The sequence below is a fragment of the Falco punctatus genome (assembly GCF_963210335.1).
Source record: "Falco punctatus genome assembly, chromosome: 20".
Lineage (NCBI taxonomy): Eukaryota > Metazoa > Chordata > Aves > Falconiformes > Falconidae > Falco > Falco punctatus.
In genome coordinates, this window is record NC_137600.1 from 4,006,198 (window position 1) to 4,026,434 (window position 20,237).

At 53.0% G+C, this 20,237-nt stretch overlaps 1 protein-coding gene across 3 annotated transcripts in view; it reads left to right on the forward strand.

Annotated features, from left to right (window-relative positions):
- Nucleotides 1-15,863, forward strand: part of GFRA2 (GDNF family receptor alpha 2) — a 30,991-nt gene extending 15,128 nt beyond the window's left edge. The window contains exons 5-9 of one of the 3 annotated variants that reach the window (XM_080370377.1): nucleotides 10,205-10,314; nucleotides 10,399-10,539; nucleotides 10,622-10,797; nucleotides 11,385-11,438; nucleotides 11,640-15,863. In XM_080370377.1, coding sequence (XP_080226503.1) covers nucleotides 10,205-10,314; nucleotides 10,399-10,539; nucleotides 10,622-10,797; nucleotides 11,385-11,438; nucleotides 11,640-11,768 — 610 coding nt within the window. In that variant the 3' untranslated portion in view covers nucleotides 11,769-15,863. Of the gene's footprint in view, nucleotides 1-10,204; nucleotides 10,540-10,621; nucleotides 11,479-11,639 lie in introns of those variants that run through there. The other 2 variants (XM_080370376.1, XM_080370375.1) reach the window with 2 other exon arrangements.
- Nucleotides 15,864-20,237: the final 4,374 nt, after the last annotated feature.

Genomic DNA, 20,237 nt, shown 5'->3' on the forward strand with positions numbered 1-20,237 from the left:
TGTGCAGGGCTGCGTGTGGTTTGCAAGCATTGGGGCTGCCAGCCAAGACCCCCACCCCATCCTGAGGTCTGATCTGCTCTGAAACCCCCAGTGCAAAACCAGTGCTCTGCCTTTCCCCGTGCTTGGCCAGGGAGGCTGCGGTGGGGGTGATACCTTCCAGCAGTGCTCGGTGTGGGATAGAGACGTGGGGCAGAATCAGAGCAGTGGGGATGGAGCTGCCTCTCTGCTGTGAACAGTGGAGCTGAGTCCCTGGGGACCGTGCTGGCTCTGTTGCCCACCCAGGACCGCTCCGTCTCCCCACGCGGTGTGTGTGGGGTGAATGTGCAAAAGGTGCTGCGGCAGTGGGGGCACCCGTGCCCTGCAAACAGCAAAATCCCTTAGCGTGCCTTCAGCATCCCCAGCGAGACTCCATGGCTGGTGAAACCCACTCTTTTCCCCATTGCGAAGCAAAGTCGGGAGAGCAGGCTTTTGTTCCGTTATGAAACTCATTATTCATATGGCAAAAAAACTCCTGTCACCCTCCAGGGGCTGGATCAGCCTCATAAAGAATATGTTTCCCATGAGAAGGAGGGTCTTTTTGCCATCAAGGTGATGGAGTTTCCCAGAGCCTGGTGGCGAAATAAATAAATAACACCGCTTCAGGTCTTCCTCTGGCTGCAAGTGAATGTGTTTGAAACGTAGGAATGTGGCTTTTTATCAAAAAGTAATACAATAAGCCAATGTCTATGAATAAAAGATACCAGAGCTGCGCCGAGTCGCGGCCAAATTAATGGTAGCACCTCTCCGTCGGCAGGCCTGATGCTTGCTCAGACATTAGATGCTGCGGATGCATCCGCTCGTGGAGGGGAATAACCTGCATTAGCAGCATGTTGGGGAGGGCCAGAGAGGCCACGGAGCTGCCGAGAATTAATTATAAGCCTATTCCTGCATGAAATGAAATTCTGCCAGAAAGAGGTGAAGCAGCAAAGGGGGAAGCATGTGGCAGCTGCTTTGGGTGTTTGCTCCAAGTTGGAAATGTGTTTTTCTGGCAGCAGCGTGGATGCTGACTGGCTGGGGAGAGGCAGCCCCAGCTGGGGGCTCTGCAAAGTGCCCAAATCCAGCATTTTTTGAAGCATCCAGCTGTGGGCATTGGCTTGCAGAGTTTTGCCTTAACCTCGACTGTTTCCTCCCCGTGGTGCAGCGTTGCGGGGCTGTGCATGGATGCACTCCTTGGATCTGGGCTTGCAAAAGGTCCCATCCCATCTGCTTCCTACAGCTCTGCCCTGGGGGGCTCTAGCAGCGTTCCCCAAGGCTCGGGCAGGCGGGTTTGCTCCAAACCCCCTGTTAAAACCAGTCACATTATCCAGGCTGTGGCACTGGGGTACAAGCCTGCGGTGGGGAGCCCGCACCCGGGGATACTCCGAGATGCTGCTGTGCTCCAGCAGCTCACTTGATCTCCTTGTGTTTGCAGCTGCAAAAGTGTCTCGAAGTGGTGACCTACCTGGGGTAAGCTGTGCCCGGCACCTGAGCTGAGGGGGGAAAAAATAAGATTTTTTTTCTCTATTGATGTTGCCTTGCAAGTGAGAGAGGGTCTGGCTTTTTTCTCCCTGGCTTTTGGGATGGAGAGGGCTCTGGCAGAGCCTTCTAGCAGGGGCGGCGTGTGCACTGTGCTGTCCCTGGACACACATGCTGGCTGCAGTTTATGCTCCTTGCTGCTGTTCCCCCCATCCCCATCTCCATCTGGAGATCTCCTGCTGGTACCTCTTCCCTGGGGATGAAGGAATGGCCCTTCACCCTGTGCCTGATGCACACATGGGCGTCATGTCCCCTGGCCCATGGGGGAAGGGTGTGGAGGAGAGCTGGTCAAGGAAAACCGTCGTTGTCAAGAGTCTTGGCTGAGTGCTGGCTGCCCTGGCTGCTCGACATCAGCTGCCTGGCTGCCCAGTGGCCCCAGGCACGGGCAGGGAGTTGTAGCTCCCACTGCTGCGGGTCCAGTTTCCCAGCTTAGAGGTGGGCATGGACTTACCTGCCAGCTGAACCCTTCTCCCACAACCTCATCTCCTCTTCCATGCACGTTCTTGGCATTTCCCAGCTGCTCCAGGCTGAGAACTCCTAGTGAGCCTGGAAAGCACAGGCTCGGGAGCTGGATGAAATCTAGGCTAACCACCCCGTGGGTAATGCAGACTCCACCAGCAGCTGCTCTTTGTTCTTCATCAGAGGCTTTTGACCAATGCAGAGGTGCCAGAGGTATTTAGAGTGGATTTGGCTTGGTGGAAGGGGGTCTCATTCAGTGGTGATGCAGAGGCACCTGCTGCGGCCTCGGTGCTTGGAGCCACTGTGCAGACAGCGCTGCACCCACAGAGCCACAGGACGCTCGGGGTTGGAAGGGCTCTCTGGAGATCATCTAGTCCAATCCCCTGCTAAAGCAGGTTCCCCTAGAGCAGGTAGGGTGTGGAGCATCATCAGACTCTAGTACATCACTCCAGCACCCCTTGGGATGCTGCTGGCCCAGCTCGGGGGGAGCAGCTCGTGCCACTCTCCTGTAAAGCCTGGTGAGGTTGGCATCCATGTGCGGGGCAGGGTGGGCTTGGTGGTCTGACATCCCCGTTGCTGAGCGGTTCTGGCCTTGTTTTGCAGGTACGGGGTGATCTGCCAGGGCTGCCTGGTGCTGGGGGAAGGGAGGGGCATCTCCTCTCTCTCCAGCCTCTCCAAGGCCCTCTGTGTTTATAAATAACGAAGCATTGACAGGCAGCCTCTGCCAAGATCATCACCAGGTGCCGGGAATGGGTATAAATAGAGAGTGCAGGCTTTGTCCTCCTTCCCGTGGCATCTGCACCCACCAGCCTCCCCCCAGGAGCAACTGAGCATCAAACCCCTCCACGTCCTGGTCCTGTCATCCCCAGCCCCTGCCTGCAGGCAAGGCAAGGCTGGGGTCTGCCGTGGGATTTCCCATCCGTGACGGTGCTTACGCTTATCGCACCGGCATCGCAGATGGATGCTCGTCCTCCTTATCTGCACGCGGGACTGGCAAGGGCATTGAACTCCGAAGCAGATCGGCAAGCTGCTCCGAAACCCAGCGGTGACAGGAGATGAGATAATGCTCCCGCACGGGCTGCGAGCGTAATTAAGCCTCCTGGCTGAACGCTTAATGAACGGCAAAGCCCTCTCTACCCAGATAGGACTTTGCTGGGAGATATTTGCTGCCATCTCGCTGTGGTCGGTGCTGAGCTGGGTGCAGGGGGCTGCCCCTCATAGGGGCTGCTGCTCCTGCAGGATGCGGCCCACCCTGAGGTCGCATGGCTTCCTTCCCAAAAGCAGAAGAGTTGGAGGAGAGGGCAAATTAATGGTCCAGCATGGCAAACTGATGAAAATTCTGGAAGCTTTCACAGCTTTCTGCAGCTGCTTTCCAGCTGCATAGGGCTGATGGTTAAATGGACGTTGAACACCAGCCCCTGTCCCCTCAGTGGTCACAAAGGTGGGGAGATAAAAGCCACCAGCTCTTCTGTTGTGGCCAAGAGCGTTCTGCAGGTGGCTGGCTCCTGAATGCTTTGGGCTGGGGTATTTTAACCAGTGGGCACCATCCTGGCATAGAGCAGGGGCTGGATCACCTGGGGGTCCCCACAGCCCATGTGGCCCCCGAGCTCCTGTGCATCCCTGCGTGGGCTCATGTCCTGGTGGGGGCAAGCGCTCAGCCTGTGCCTTTCCCTTGCCGGGAGTGGGGTGCAGAATCTGGGTTATTCTGGGCTAAAATCCTGCCTTTTGCTCTAGACGAAGCAGTTCAAATGGTCTTGACCTGTGAGGCTGCTAAAAATCCCTGGTGCGATGCTCCAGCTCCAAGCCCCTTCTCCAGCTCCCGGCTGTGAGAGCAGGAGCAATCGGGCTCAGATCGCTGCAATTTGTGAAGCTTTTCGTGCCAGGAAGCTTTTCCCGGCACAACAGAGGAGCCTGACAAACTCCCCGAGCTTTGTGTCTGATTGCAATGGACAGGTTTTAGCTCCAAGAATATAAAAACCTTTTGCAAAACACTAACCTCAGCTAAGGGGAAAGGGAAGGAAAGGGGAGAAAAGAGCTGATTTCAGCAGCTGCAGTTTGCTGTATTTTTCATCTTGCATCAGCAAGTCGGGAACACAAATAATCTGGTCTTATATGCTTCAGTGATGCTGGTGCTGAAGAATTTCCCAGCCTCCACTGGCTGTAGCTCCTCAGCATCCAAAAGCAGGGTGATGTTTCATTTGCCTGACTTTTCTCCCCGTTTTCAGCACATTTGCGGCTGGGAGGGGGACGGACACTGCCCAGCCCCTCGCAGGACCCCTGTGCCTGCGTGCATTGGTGAGATGCCGTTCTGCACAGCAGAAACCATCTCTCTTCGGCTGGGGTTGGGATGCTAATTCAGGAGCGATACCTGGGGGAGGGGAAGGCTTGCTTCATTACCCAGGGACCCACCAGTGAGGCTTGGCTCGGGGTGCGTGCGAGGGAAGGAACGGATCCAAGCTGGATTGCTGATTAAATACCAAACACGGGAACAAAACTTTTTTTTAACCCACGTCCTCGTCTTCACGCCTTTTGTTTAGCACAGACAAAAATGCCATCTATAATGGATGTTTCCTTGATAAACAGCGGAGCAGCAGCTCAACTTTCTCATTACATCGTGTAATGAGAGAAGCTCTGAAGTGCTGCTCGGCTGTCCAGATAGCTGTCTGGGAAGAAGAAGGAGGAGGAAAAAATGCTCCTGGATTTAACAGACGCTGTGGGTGCTGGTAGAGAGGAGCAGTGCTTGAGGCTGGAGGGGGACAGGGCACCTGACAGGTGCCCAGGGTGGGTGGCTGCACCAAGGCTGGGCGATTGGGGCTGCAATAACCTGCTGAGGGAAGCCTCCAAATCCGACCTGAAGTTAGCAGATCTGCAAAGGATGGTGGCTTTGGCTTCCCGTTACGGGGGCACAGAGGGAGAGGGCCAGTGGGGCAGCACCCCCCGAGTACCTGTCCCCCAGGACCCTGTGGGCACCCATCTGCAAAGGCAGCTGGAAGGGACCGCTCAGCTCTGTGGCCACCTTGCTCAGGGCTAGCCGCGCTCTTAACACAGTAATAAGTCAATTCACACTGAATAATTAAATAGAGAGCCTTCATAAGTATTGACTTAATGTGACAGCAAGTCTATACTGACTCGGGGTTTGCTTATGTAAACACAATCTCCTGTTCGGCTTAGTTAGCAGTTCAATGAAATAGAACAGTCCTTCAATTAAAATCAAATGATGCGTGCGTTTAATTCTTCCCTTCTCTTACCGGGTAATGATAGGGTTTGAGCATAGGCAAGAGGATACAAGAAAAAAAAAAAAAAAAAAAAAAAAAAAGTCTTTTAACTGCTTTTATCTGTGATGAATCAAAATGTGATGTCCTAAAAATACATATGGATAACTAAAGTTCTTAATCAACGACTCCTAACTTACCAGTTGGTCCGTTGTCTGTTTGTCCTCATGTTTTTTTTTCCTCTTGCTGGCTTAGCTCTGCTTACTCTAATTTGGGGATTTTTCTTCTGCTTCTCTCTGGCTCATTCTGTTTTTTCCTCTTTCCTGCTGCCCCCGCCTCCCGGGGTGGGGGGCAGCTTTGGGATGGGGACCAGTGCCCATCCCACAGAGAGATGCTGTGCTACAGCAGGGATACAGTTTTCACTAAAAGCAGGAATAAAACCCTCCTGGCTTATACCAGAATAGGTCACTTGGTCTGCAGAGGAGGCAGATAACTTTTCCTGGATCAAACAGGTATTTCCATTGATCTTTTCTTTCCCCTCTGTGAATTGTTTACTAGCTTTGGTAGAGGGTCATCCAGAAAAGTGGAGCTCTGCCTCAGCTTCTCTCTATTTTTTTTTTTAGCTGATCCCCATCCCCAGGGCTCTTTGAATTACCTGGCCACTGTTCTTGGTGTTTGAGGCTAATTTTTTTATCTCTGCATCTCCTGGCTTCGAAAGCATTCATCTCCAGCAGGACGAGCTGGCAGAGTGAGTGTAGGGAGGAGGATGCCCAGCGGGCCCGTGGGTTTTTTATGTCTTGCTGAGTTTTTGCATGTTGTCGCAGCTTCTTGAACATCCACTGCTCTGCAGGGGGGGAGAGGCGCGTTTCTGAGCCGCTTCTCAATGCTCGTGTCTATTAAAACCATTTTTCCTTGGTCCCTGTAAATTGCCTGTGAAAAACATGTCTTGAGTAATCTCCGCATCTTGGACATTTTCTGCATGAAATATTCAGGAGCCTGATACAGTTCGCTTTGATGGGTAGTGAGTTATTACCAGCGCCGGGCTTGGACTTCTCATAGGCGTGTGGTGATGGGAACAATTAGCACCCAATTAGGCACCTTGCATCTGTTCTGGGGATTTTTCTGCTTATAAATTGCAACGCACCAACAAGCAGGGGGGGAAAAAAACCCCACAAAATAAAAAGCCTTTGCTGTGCAGGTAACTTTTAATGTCAGAGTGAGGGGGTCTCGCTGGTGCTGGCAAGGTGATTCTGAATTGCTGTGCGATAACAAGGCTGGGAGATGAGGTATCAGCCGGGAGCTGGTGGGATGCTCCCTCCAGTGATGCACGACGTCCCCTAAACACGAGGTATATGCACCAGGGATGTACATATGGGTGCACTGCAGGTACCCTGGGAGGTGCCTGGAGTTGGGCAGGGAGAAAGAGAAATACTAAAACCCCCAGAACCTTGGGGCTGCCTCCCCTTGGTCTTGTTCACCCCAAATCAAACACATTTTCAGCAAAAATCAAACTCCTTTTCTAGATGCATCAAAGAGAAACAGCTTGGAAATGCCAGACTTTGAAAAGCAGCACTTGGAGCGGGTTTGGGATATGATATATAAGTGTATATATAGAATTAATTTTTGTTAATCCCTCTTTCACCCTTTTTTTTTCTTTTTCCTTTTTCCCCCCCTTGGAGGCCTTTCAGGAAAATAATGTGCTGGCCAAGGCTGCGCTCTGCAGCTCCCCGTGCTGCCGTCCTCCTTCCCCATCCCTCCATCCCTGACCCAGCTGCCAGCCCAGCTCTTCCCAGTCTGGGTCTGGCCTTTGCAGGCAGAGACCAGCCAGACCCACCTGCTGCCTCGAGCTGCCAGCCAGCTGTTTGGCACCAATTCCTCCTGTTTCTGCTAAGATAGACTTGGCACCCTCTCTTTTTTTTTTTTTTTTTTTTTTGCCGGGGCACTTAAAAGCAGAAATCTGAGAAGCTATGGGCCAGCTCCAGTAAGGTTTATTCCTGGCAGTTAGTTTCATCCAGCGACTGCATACTCATTGTATACAACGGAAAGAGTGACATCTGGCTTGGATATTCTGGAAAGATTACCAGCTGGCTTGTCATGTATTATGAAAAGAATAACATTTGCCTTAGAGGATGCTACAAGCCAGGAGCAGAGCTCCGGGGAGCAGCGTGACAAATTTTCGTGGCGCTCGGTGATGAACTTGCCACAGTTCTTTAAGACAATTGACGTGCCTTCACCTCTGATTTGGGGAGAGGGGAAATGCTGTCGCAAACTTTATTTATCTCCCGTGGAGGGGAGGAGGAGGGAGTCCAAATACCTTCCTGCGATGGGGAATGTGTGAAGGGAGTGGAGCTGGAGCTCTGCTGCTCTGCCATACCCCCTCCCCCCCAGGCTCTCCCTCCTGCTCCCACCTTGCGAGTGGGGAGCAGCACCCCTGACCTTGAGCTGCTTTGGCTGCTGAGCACTGCAGATGTCCCCTGGCAAAGCTTTTGTGCACGCGCTGGGCTTCGTGCACAGCTCCAGCGAGGGAGACGGTGTGCTGCAAGCTGAGCATCGATCCTGGGAGTGAGCGCAGGATTGGAGCCCCCAGCCTCCCTCTCTGTGCTGTGGGCACTGAGGGGGTGTGTGTCCTTCCTCATGTACTAAATCACTAGGGAGGAAAAGAAACGTGGGGCTGGTGAAAATAACATGCTCCTGGGATGGGTGAGGGTTTTTTCAGGAAGGAGACGGAGCAAGTTTGCTCCTTGTCTCACACATGCCGCAGGAAGAGCTGCAGAATCCCCTTTTTTCCCTGAAATCAGCACTTTAGCCCAAGCCCATCCTCCCTGCCCGTGTCATGGAGCAGCCGCCCCACACACCCCTCGGCTACGTCTCTCCCTGAGGCGATGCCAGTTGCGTTACTGCTATTTATTAGCATCCAATGTGTAGAAGAACACAGCGGTGCCCAGGAGTCCTGTCTTCTCATCAGGAGTGCTTGAATAACCCAGATGAAGAGGCTGACCTTGCCCTGGAAATGTACAGCCTGTTGGGAGGCTGTAAGTGGGTCAGGCAGCTGGTATAAGTGGGAAAATAATCCAGTTCATGCCACTGGCAGCCCGTCAGCAGGCGAAACCAGAGTGCGACCTGCACACCCAACTGCAGGAAACAGCAGAAAGAAGGTACTAAGGGCATGGGTGGCTCTTGCCAACCCCTAGCTCGGCTGCGATGCTCGCTGTGGGGTGATGCTGGGGTCCCCAGAGGACTGAGGGGTCCCCAGAGGAGGCTCAGCCGCTCCGCAGAAGGCGACTGCGTCGGTGGCTGTGAAACCCCATGACCTGGAAAAAGCCCCAGTCGCAGATGGCTGGAAACAGTGAAAATCTCCAGGAAACCACTGCATTCCCGCATGGAGCATCCAGTGCTTGGGTCCAGTCCTGAGCAGCTGTGCTTTATTCCCTCTTACGTCCTTTCCCCAGTACGTAGCCTACAAAACCGCTGTGGGCTCAGCAGCAGCATCGCTGCTCCTCCCCGGTGCTGGCTGCGCTGTGGTGGTACCTGCACCCCACTCCCTTCGTGCACTCGAGGTCTGGTGTGATGAAAAGTGCTGGGTGGATGTAAGGTATGGCCGCAGATCCCTTCCACTTCATTCAATCACTGCTTCATTTGTTCCTCTGTCTAATTTGATCAAAACCTTCTGAAAACAAATCATTCCTATTTAAAAAAAAAAAAAAAAAAAAAAAAAAAAAAGACAATTTATATCCTTTATTTTCATCAGTTTTTATGGCTTTAGGCAGGTACTGTTGGATGATTCAATCACTGGTTGGACAAAGATGACATTTAATTAAGAAGGAAGGAAAAGGAAGCTACAGAAAATAATGTATGCATTCTTCTTTCTATATGAAGTGTGGAAAAAAAGAGCTGAGGAGATTTTCTGTTGTGAAATGCAAGGTCTCATCTACAGTGTCAGCAACTTGGCTGCTTTGCGGCGTTTCCTCCCTGTGATTGAGATCCAGTGTGGGCCACAATTCAGCCTCGTGTCTACTCATCTAATGACTGAGTCAATTTGGAAAACTGCAGCCCATCCATCTGTCCACCTGGTCCATCTGCCCATCCCCTTCTACATCCTTCCCATTTCTTTATCCTTCCACCTTGGTGATTCAGTTCATCCCAAGAAAAATCCCCAGAGCATCACAGGGGAAGCGTGGGTTTGTCTCTGTGGAGCCAGATTACTGATACACCTGGAAAGAACGGTGCTTCCATCGCTCCCTGCGCTGCTTCTGTGCATTACGCTGAGCAGTGAAGAGAAGATGAGAAGGGGTAACCAAGCCAGTAATCGCGTTAGGAGTGGAAATCAGCTCCTCTGCTCCTCTTGTCCCTTCTTTATTCCTCCTGGTCCTTCTGGTTCTCTCCATCTCTGCTCTTTCTGCCTTTGCTCTGCCCCCAGAACTGAGTCTGGCAGGCAGGGCACGAGAATCTCAGCCCCCGGGGTCTCGGCGAGCCTTCCTTTTGTTTTTTTTTTCCCTTCTCAGCTTCAAAGGAAGAAAGGAAAAATGTAAACCCCAACCTCAGGCATTTTAATTGCGCTCTAAGCTTTAACATTTCAGGGGGGAGATAAAAACAAGCAGTGAAATTTTACAGTCATGTAATGACCGCCGGGAGCGGGGCGGCCAAATGAGGTTGTGAAGTTTACGGTGTGCTCCGCCAGGCGAGCAGCACTTGGGGAGGGCTGGGGGGGTGGGGAGCAGTGAACAATGGAGGAACAAGGGTCCCAGGCTTGGGGGCTCATCCCAGTGGGATGGCACCTGTGACCCTCCGGCGGGCTGGGGAGGCAAGGCAAGAAGTTGCACCTCCTGAGTCTAGATTTCATTTAGATCTCTGCTCTCTACCCCGTTTCTCTTCTTTTCTCGCCTTTATTTTTTTCAAACGTTGCTCCTTGCTGCTGAGTTGCTCCGTGCCGGGAGCGGAGGTGAAATCCTGTCCCTCTCCCTCTTGCTCTTTGCTTCCAGGTCCCGGCTGGCTGATTTCCACACCAACTGCCAAGCTTCCTTCCAGTCCCTGACCAGCTGCCCCGGGGACAACTACCAGGCATGCCTGGGCTCCTATGCAGGGCTCATTGGTGAGTGCCGGGGGGGTCGGGATGCTGAAGGGTCTCCCCCATCCTGGCCCCTCATCCCTCTTCCTTCTCCTCGCCCGAGAGCAGGCTTCGACATGACGCCCAACTACGTTGACGCCAGCACCACCAGCATCACCATCTCACCTTGGTGCTCCTGTAAAGGCAGCGGCAACATGGAGGAGGAGTGCGAGAAGTTCCTCCGAGACTTCACGGAAAACCCCTGTCTCCGTAAGGCGCATCCCCGTCCCCCTCCTCACCCTGCCCCATCACCGCTGGGGTGCAACCCCCCATAAACATCTCCTGCTCCCAGGAAATGCCATCCAAGCCTTCGGCAACGGCACCGATGTGAACCTATCCCCCAAGAACCCCTCGCCACCCATCACCCTGCCACCGAAGACAGAGAAGAGCCCTGCCTTGCCGGATGACATCAACGACAGCAACACCATGTATGACACGAGTGTCATCACCACCTGCACCTCCGTCCAGGTAGGACCCACACCGGGGCACTGCTGCAAACTGGGGGCACTGGCCTGGACCCTCAGTGGGTCTGTTGGTCGGTTGCAGCCCGTGGGTAGCAAAAAGTCCTGCTCAGTGCGTGCATCTCGGTCAGGATGCAGTGCGGGTACCCAGGTGCCCGGCAGGATCTGGCCTTCCCTGGTAATTGGGGGTCTGGGCACTGCCCAGGGGTCTGGCTTGGGGAGGGATCTGTGCCCTTCCCTCGCTTGGGGCATCGTCCCCTGCCTGGCACAGCACTGTGCCCAGGGCAAGGTGAGCCGGTGTAGCTGCCCCAAGCCCAGCTTCTCCTGCCCCTGGCTCACTTGGGGTGAAAACAGATTGAATTCTATGATGTTTTGGGAAACCTAAACCCCACATATTTTCTTGCATTGTGCTGGGCTTGTGGGCTCACTCTTTGCTCCTCGGGTGGTAAGGCAGGCATCGCCCCGCGCCCTCGCAGGGCAGCTCGGCAGCTCCCAGGGGAACTTGGGGACCCCAAACCTTGGGGTGCGACTCCAGGCAGGAGCAGCCCCGGGTGCACATCCCTGCCCTAAGCCTTTCCCCTTTCTCCTCTCCAGGAGCATGGACTGAAGCTAAACAAGTCCAAAGAGCAGAGCCTGTGCTACTCAGAGGTACGTCTGGGGCAGGGGGGAGCACGGGGAGGGGGGTCCTGGTACCAGAGCTGTTTCCCACTGCAAACGGCTCGGGAAGGATGTGCCAGACTGGGAACCGCTGGCTTCACTGCCTGAAGGGTGATGACAGGCATTTTCCAAGGTTGGATGCTTTTCCCAAAAAAAAGCCCTGGTGAAACCCCGCTGTCCCCTTGCCTGCAGACCCAGCTGACCACAGACATCATGCCAGACCAGAAGACGTTTGTGGACCAGAAGGCAGGCGGCAGCCAACACTGGGCGGGCCGGACCCTGCCCATTGTGCCCATCCTCCTGCTGATGCTGGCGTTATAGAGGGGCGAGAAAGGCAGCGGCTGGCGGGATGAGGACGCTTACACAAGCGTGCACAAGTGTGCACGGGGAGCGCCCACCGGCACGCTCGCTCTCGCTTCGGTTCCTGCGGCAGCAACGGGGAAGGGAAGGATCACCTTGTGTTGGAGACTGAAATGCTCACAACCCCTGGGGATGCTGAGCCTCAGCACACCGGGCGGCAGGAGGACCCTCATCATGCTGGGAAACTTTGGTGGTTTTCTTCCTATTTTCATTTTTTTTTTTCCCTTTTTTTTTTTTTTTTTTTTTTTTGTCTTTTACGGTGTGTTGGGTTTCTTTTCTAAAGCAGGAGCCCATGGCTCGTGGCAAAACCTCCCCATGTGCCCTGCAAGAGGCAATCCAGAGTGGCACCGGGGAGGGAAAATAAATGTCGAGCAGAGCTTTGGCGAAGGTTATTTGCAGCACCCATCGGCCCGGGTGCGCTGGGGTGGCCGCGGGGACAGTGAGGTTTCCGCATCGGAGCATCCCAGGGGATGGAGCACCGTCGGGAGGCTCTTCTGCATCCTCCAAGGGAACTCGCTGGAGCTCTTGATGTTGTTATTGGGGGTTTTGGGTTTTTTTTCTTTCCCGTGGTCAGCGAGAGTTTTAAAATGGAAGAGAAAAGAAACTACTGTTCAAACGTTGTGAGGTTGTCCTGATGTTTTCAATCTGTCACTTTGAGAGGGAGGTTTTTCTTTTTTTTTTTTTGGTTGATTTTTTAAAAATCCTTGTCCAGTTGAACTTGGATTGGGATGGGATCTGGCCCGTCAGTGGTCAGAACCCTCTATATGTTCCTCTCAGTTTTCTTTCTTTTATATATACATATATAGTGTATGTATATACTGTTCACCTATACCTACATATATGTATGTATATACATAACCATATATATCTACAGTGTGGCTTTTTTAATTTCCTTTTTTTCCTTTATTTTTAAAAAAATTTGCTGAAATGGCAGCAACAAATTAAAAATGTATTATTGTAAAGTTTATTTTTTTTAATAATGTCTATAATGGAAAAAAAAAATAAATCAAGAACAACCAACCAAGGAACGAAGCAGCACCGAAAGCCGAGCTCCGCCGAGCATCCACCTGTGCCTGGGTGCGTGTCTGGCCAAGCATCCCGAGCCTGGGGGGTGGGGCAGGGGCCCTTCAGCTGCAAAAACACAGGGATTTGGGTCAGCCTAAATATTCTGCAGTGCTGAGAACAATTCCCTGACTGTTTTGCTCCGGGAGACAGGCAAACAAGCAAACATTTCAAAGGAGCTGACACGTTCCCGTGTGGCAGGTTTGTTTTTTTTCTAATGTGCAATCACTTTGTTTTAGAAAATACCATCCCCTTCCTAATGACTTTCCCCATCCCCCCAGCAACCTGCCAGTGCTTAAAACCAAACAGAAACACTGAAATTTGGGTCACAGAAAGCATCAAGTTTCTCAAATTATTATTTTTTTTTTTCCTTTTTCCGCTTTACTGCTTGTGCCAGGGGGTGGAAATGCTGACGCCCACCCAGCTCTGCCCATGAAAAAGGGGATGTCAGGGGCATCTCGGGGACCTCGGGGGCATCTCGGGGACCTCAGGGGCATCTCGGGGACCTGGGGATGCTGAAGGCTGAGCTGAAGGATTGGCTGGGCTGCTCGCAGGCAGGCGGGTGCTGGTAGATCGGGGAGGAATGGATGAATATTCCCTTTTGCAGCGTGGAAAAAAGAAAACACAGTTGATGTGGAAGTTGGCGCGGGGAAAATAAACATGTCACGTCTCTCGCAGGAGTCGCGTTGCAAACCCAGGCTGCTCTTTACCATATTCTCTCCTCTAACAGCCAGGAAAATGACAGCTCTGAAATAGAGAGCCAGATGTGCTGAGCAGTTTGGCACTGAAAAAAGCATCTAGGCATGGAGGGTGGTGTTCAAGGGGCTCTCCAGCCAGCTTTGGGGTCCCTTGTGCGTGGGGTGAGCCAAAATCCCGGCTGCCCTGCCCCGGGTGCTCCCAGCCATCCTTCTGCTTCAGCCATGGGCTTGAAATGTCAGCAGAGGTGCACAGACCCCCTGAGCACTGGGACCGTGCTTCTTTGGGAAAGAGGCTGTAAAATACAGCGCAGGTTTGTTCTTCTCAGTGGTAGTTCGATTTCCTTCTTCCCTGAGAAGGTTCGAAACACTTGAGGCTTTTCTTAGAGGAGTATGAGCTCCTTTGCTAGGAAAGGTGAGGGAGAAACGTCTCCATCCAGCAGCTGATGCCACATCTGCTGCTCACTGGGTACCCGCAGCCCATCTGCAGGAGGTGTCCATCCTGCTCCCTGGAGCTCCTCATGTTTCCAGCTAAGGAGGCATCAGCAGAGAGCAAGGAGCTTTGGATGACCCCGAGTTAAGAGCTGCCCCCTCGCCTCGTGGCTGTTTTGGCAGTACTGTGCCCTGGCCGAGCACCCATGGGGGGACAGGCTGGGCAGCGCCTGGAGCTGCTGGCTGCAGTGGGGATGGGGAGCTGCCGTGCCTGGAGCCCCCGAATCCCAGCTGTACCCACCCCGGCTGGGTCCTTAGGCACAGAGATTGTGCTGGAGCTGCTGAATATTCATATGTTCGGGATGAAGGCATTAGCTGTGCTGATAAGCATGCCGCCTTCATCCAGGTGCCTTGTACCTCGAGCTGCTGAAAGCAAAGCTCTTCAAAGTGGAAGTGCTGATCCTGGGGCTGGGGAATGCCGAGTCTGAGATGCAAAATCCTGGTGAGTTATCCTCCCAAAGCCTTGCTAAGTCTTTCTCTCCAAACACAAAGCCTTTCCTGGAAGGAGGGCAAGGGGACGAGACGCTATCTGCTTGTGAAGCGGCGGAAGGAGGCTGTGGGAAATTGTTCTGGAGGATGCGGCAGAGCTAATGCAGCGTGCTAAATTGCTGCCTTCCTTGCTGGCAGAAGCTACGTGATGTAGACGAGGATTTAATTTGCATGGCGTTGTTTTGGGAACGCTCCTTTTCGAGGGAGCAGCGCAAATGGAGCCCTGTGGGTCTGGGGGTCTCTGGCCCCTCTCAGCCGGAGCCAAGCTTCATCTCATCTGGATTTGGAGAGACCCCATGTGCCGCAGGGATGTTTGGAGACCTTGCGCAGATTCTCCCAGGGCCACGTGGGCAGCTCCGTTCCCAACCGGTGCGACCCTGCGACCCTCATCCATGCAAACTGTGGATCCCGTGTGCCGGCCACAGGCGTGTGGGCAGCAGAGATGCTCTGGTGGTTTTTGGCTCGCTGCAGCTTCAGCGTGAGCAGAGGAACGGAAACCAGCATGCAAAATTCACCCGTGGGCACAGCCCTGAGAAGCTCTATGGACCTGGCGGCTTCCAGATGTCCCAGCCAAGCGTGAGGTCCAGCAGCTCTGGGACTTGCACCTACCTGAGGGCTGTAAAGCGTGTGGGACCAGGACTGCCTGCAAACAGGATTTTCCTTCTCTTTTTCCTCTGCTAGCCCAGATAAACAAGCAAGATGTTGCAAGGAGGTGTCTGCCACGGCTTCCCAAATCCTGGGAACTACCCTAAGACATGCATCAGGTGCACAACCCGGTGCGCACTGACCCCTTCCCTGCCTGATTCTGCAGGACCCATCACCCGTGCCCGTCCTCCATGGTTTTCCCTTCACTCTGACCTGCTTACAGAAGCAAAAAAAAGGGGGAAAAAAAAAAAAAAAAAGGGATTAAAGGCAGCTTATTTCTGTAAAAGCAAGTTTTCTGGTGTGCCGGTTTGGAGTTTGGTCACCTGCGGTACAACCCACTTGGATTTTGGCTCGTCTCTCACGACAAGTGCTGCTGCAGTGGCGTGGAAAGACTTTTCCAACATGAGAGGTGATTTAAAAAGGATGTGATGGTGCCTTTGCCCTCTGTCATTAATTTGATGTTCTCCTTTAGGCTTTAATAAGCCCCTGGGCCAGCATGGTTGGGCAAGTGTCTTCCTCCTCCCTCTTACTTAACCCTCCACTAAATAAGTTATCATTTTGGGGCACTCCTGACACCTCCACATTTCCCATGACCAGAAACTTTTACCTTATTAACTTTCCCGAGCTGCTTCACTTCACAAGAAATACTTCCCCCCTCCCCCCCCCCCCCCCCCCCCCGCCTCCATTGTGCTGTGTTTAATTTTAAAGGCATAAAAATAACTTCTTGCTGGCCACGTGGTGATGAGCGGAGCTGCGGGTCAGGGATGGGGTTTTGCACGGAGCTGGGATGCTCCAGTTTAGAAACCTCTTGATCCTCAAGCCCAGAAGTTCTCTTGATGCTGTTTCAGCAGGGAAAGAAAGAGGAAAATGTAGGAACCTGGTTCCTTTTGTTAAATAGGAACAATTCCAGTGAGGTCCTCAAATCCCCCATCATTATCTGGGGTAATCTCACCAGAGGAGGAAGCTGGCAGGAGGCTTGGTGAGCTCTCTGGCAAGGAGAGGAAACCAGAATTGATTTATTTTCTGGTCTTCACTATTCTAAGTGAAGCTCTGGAGACTCTCACCGTTCCTGGGACCTCAGAGATATAAAGGATTAGAGGGAGTGGGATGCCAGGCAAGCAGGAAAGCCAGGTCCCTCAGCTTCAGTCTGGGGGAGCAGCTGGAGAGATGTTTTGGGGGTGGCACAGGGGGGCTCTGCCCCATGAGCCGTGTCCCAGTGCTGCTGGGGCTGGGGACACTGGGGAGGCAAAAGGGAGTCTGGGCTTGCTCAGGCCAGCTGCAGTGGCCATCCCCGAGGAGACGAGGAGCTCAGGGGGTGACCAAGAACTCCCCAAAGCTCACAGGACTGGCTCAAAACCAGAGCATTTGCTTTACATATACTTATCTCTGCTTTACATACACATATAAACCCGAAATTTTCTTATCAGCATGAGTGAGCTCCACCACCTTCCCCTATGCAAAACCAGAGAGTTTATTTCAGTGGCACCCCGAGCTCTGGCCAGGCGATCAAGGAGGTGGCTAACGAGCCCAGGGCTGTAGTGGCCAGGGAAGGAGGTGGCTTTGCCCCCAGCAATGTCAGCTGCAGACTTTCCCCGGGCTGAATTTCTCTCAATTACCACCCGAATGGCCTCATTCCAGCAACAATTAGCAGCCTCTGAGGGACTCCTGTGTCCTGCTTCACACTTTCCTAATATAATTACTGCAGTAAATGAACAATAAATTAAATCAAGGAGAAAGGCGGGGGGAGAAACTAGTTGTGTGTTGCTGCCAGGGGTCACCGCTCCATCTCTCTGGAGGTAGGTAATCTTCCCAGCTCACTCAAGGCTTTTCTTCTCTTTTCAATCTTCTTTGGGAGAGGGATGCTGGCAAGGATGGTGAGGCAGCTCCCAGCTCCAGCATGAAATGATGCAGGTAAGCACCCAGGTAGCTCCCTGCAGCATCACCCTGCTGTCGCGCAGGTGCAGCACAAGCTCCTCCGGAGGCCACAGAGCTGCTTGAGGGATGCAGCAGCCTCCATGCACAGAGATGATTTTCGTAGGTGGACTATGATCAGGAGCAAATCCACAGCTGGAGCAAGACCCCAGCACAGGGACAGACACCCAGGGCAGAGAGGAGCAGAGCTGGTGGCTCCGAGCTGGCGGTGGATGGAGGCACGTGTCACACCTCTGCTGTGAGACCTCATGGAAGTGGAAAGTGCTTTTTATTTTAAAGCAGATTTCATGTGCTTCCGCAGCGAGGCCACCGTGCCAGCCCCTCTGACATGCCGGTACCCAGGCAGCCCCGCTGGAGCCAAAAAGAGGGGAGCGGTCCCTTCCCTTGGGCTGCTGGCTGCAGCTTGGCGAGAGCAGAGGGGCTTTGGAAGAGCCTCGTGGAGCCCTTTCCTCCTCAAAACTCACATCATCCTTGCTTGTGTCACATCACTCTTGCTTGTGTCACATCATCCTTGCTTGTGTTTGCTTTCCTGCTTTGAACAGATGCACTGGGTGTTTGCTGAGGGTCTCCGTGCCTGGCACGGAGTGTGAGATGTTGCAAGGCTCTGCCGTGGGGATGCTCTTCTGCTTTTGCTGTCCAGGGGTGGGCAAAGCTGGAGACAGGGGATTCTAATGTATGTTCTGTGTGGAGCCGGGCGCTCGCTCTGCCTCTCTTGCTGGATCAGGGCAGCAGTGGCTTTGAGTCCCTCCTGTGGTGCCCTGCCTGGGCACACCGACCCTGGGCTGCCCTGTACTGGGGGACTCAGGACCGGGAGGCAAAGGCCATGACTCTGCTCGGGCATCTCCTGCACAGGGATGGGGCTGAAAGGGTCCCTTCACCAGCGCTGGAAAAATCTCCTCTGTGGAAACTGGCCACAGGGAGGGAAGGCGTCGAGAAGACTGCTTGTGTCCTCCGAACTTGGGAAGATGCTTGGAACCTCTGGACTGATGACAGCAGCCGCTTCTGCTTGCTGGAAGCAAAGACCAGTTACCGTGCACACACAGGCTACCAGCAAGGAAACGGCTGCTTCAGCTTGTGCAGATTTAAGCACTGGTCCGCACTGGGCTGGCAAGAGCTCCAGGTTTCCTTTTTCCTGGCGCAGGGAAGCTCCCGGTCAGAGCAGAAGTCCTGGTGCTGGCCCCTCAGACTCGCTCTGCTTGCTGCCAGGCAGTTCCCAAAGCCAGCCCGGGTTTGGGGGGATTGTATCCCTCTGGCTGGTGTGGGACTCATCCAAACCAGGCTTGCAAACAGCCTGGCTGGGCTCGCTCCGCTTTCCTGGCGCTCCTGTCTCCCCTCTGCTCGGGTGGCCCATAACTCCCCTCCAACACACGCTCCTCCACCCAACAACTAACCCCTGATACTTTCTCCAACGTATTCAGAGTACATTAATTACAGGAAAGAAAAATGTCTGTGCTTCCAGTTACTGCATAGTAGTGAAAAATGACTGAGTGTAAAACATGTCTGCTAGATAATTAACTTCATAGATAATTTCTTCTTCATTTTGACTCAATTACTTCCTTGATATGAGAAAGTGCTGAAAACACTTTCTTTTTTTTTTTTTTTTTTGAGGTTGCATAAAACAATAATTGAAGAAAACAGCTAAAGCTTTCCCAGAGTGAGCCTCCCTTTCCTTAGATAAAGGAGCCAGGGAAGAAATTGCATTTAATTCTTGCTCTAGAGTTACAGGGTACAGCTTGGCACTTGCACTGTGCATTGCATCTTGGGGGCGGGGGGGGGGGGGGGGGGGGGGGGAAGCGGTGCTCTGGTTCTTAGCAAGCCCAGCAGAGCCAGGGTGCAAACGTCATGGCTCTTGCCCAGAGGCAACGCTGCCCTGGCGAAGCTGGGCTCGCTCTGAATAGCAACACAAGAAACACTGTGCTCTGAAATGCAATGTTTGTGCTGGCTTGTTTGCAACTTCAGGGGAACTGGGGGAGCCGAAATGAAGAGTTTGCATCCGTAAGCATCAATTTGTGAGGGCTGCTCCTGTGTTTCACCCAGGGCTGTCACCCAGCACCCAACGCATTGCCCTTTGCAACGGCTCCTCCGACTCTCCCACTCAGCTCTCCTGCAAAAAGCAATGTCAAAGTTGCTGCAAATTGTGTAATTATAACAGATTAGTCCATTAGGATTTCCTCCTCTATTTACTGAATGGAAGTCTCCATTTTGCAGCTGTGCCTTGCATCTGACCAGCTAGCAGGCAATTTAAATATAGAAAGCAATTTAACCTAGTCAGAGACCAAAGCATCTTGCTTAATGTCGTGCATAAATTTCCAAGCTCTTTGCTCCCGGCCATCAAAGGAGCAGCCAGCTGCTCTGTGCCCCCAGATACCCGGGGAGCAGCGAGGGACACTTGGGGACAGGGCAGGGGCAGAGGGGATGGGAAGCTTGTGTCCACTAATGATTTCACCTTCAGCATCCTGGCTTGCAGGGTTTTTGTTTCTCTCCCTCCCTGGGGCATTCACCTATGCTCCGTCCCTCGCTGCTATAAATCGAGCTCAGTGCTGGCATGAGGTCTGTTGGAGGCAGCTTTCTGCAGACAGGCTTTTCAAGCACTGAAAAACTCCCTGTGCTCCTTGCAGGAAATGCCAACCGGTGGGAGCATTAAGGAAAAAAAAAAAAAAAAAAAAAAAAGCAAAAGTGTTTCAGAGGCATTTTTAAAAATAGCTTCCGTTTGTACCAAAAATATGAATGTACGAAACTAAGGTATCATCAGACTTGGGGGGGGGAAAAAGCACTTTCTAGAAAATTGGTGTTAATAATGAGCTGTTGTTTGCTGGCGTGGCTTGTGGGAGCAGCAGCGAGGTCGTGGTGCTCTGGGGGTCCTTGCTGGGAGGGCAGCAGGGCTCAGCTCCTGGGCAGCTCTCGGTCCTGCAAAAGCAAGTAACAGGTAAAAAAAAAGGGAGGAGGAGGGATGCAAGGCTTTGCAACTACTTGAGATTTAAGAGGAAACCTCTCCAATGCTTCATCTCCTCCTCCAAGATGGGTAACTTTGCAAGACAGACCAAACCTTCCATGGGAGGAGACTTAAACCCTGGTAAAGCTGCCCTGCTGGTTGCTACTGAAAGAACAACCCCCT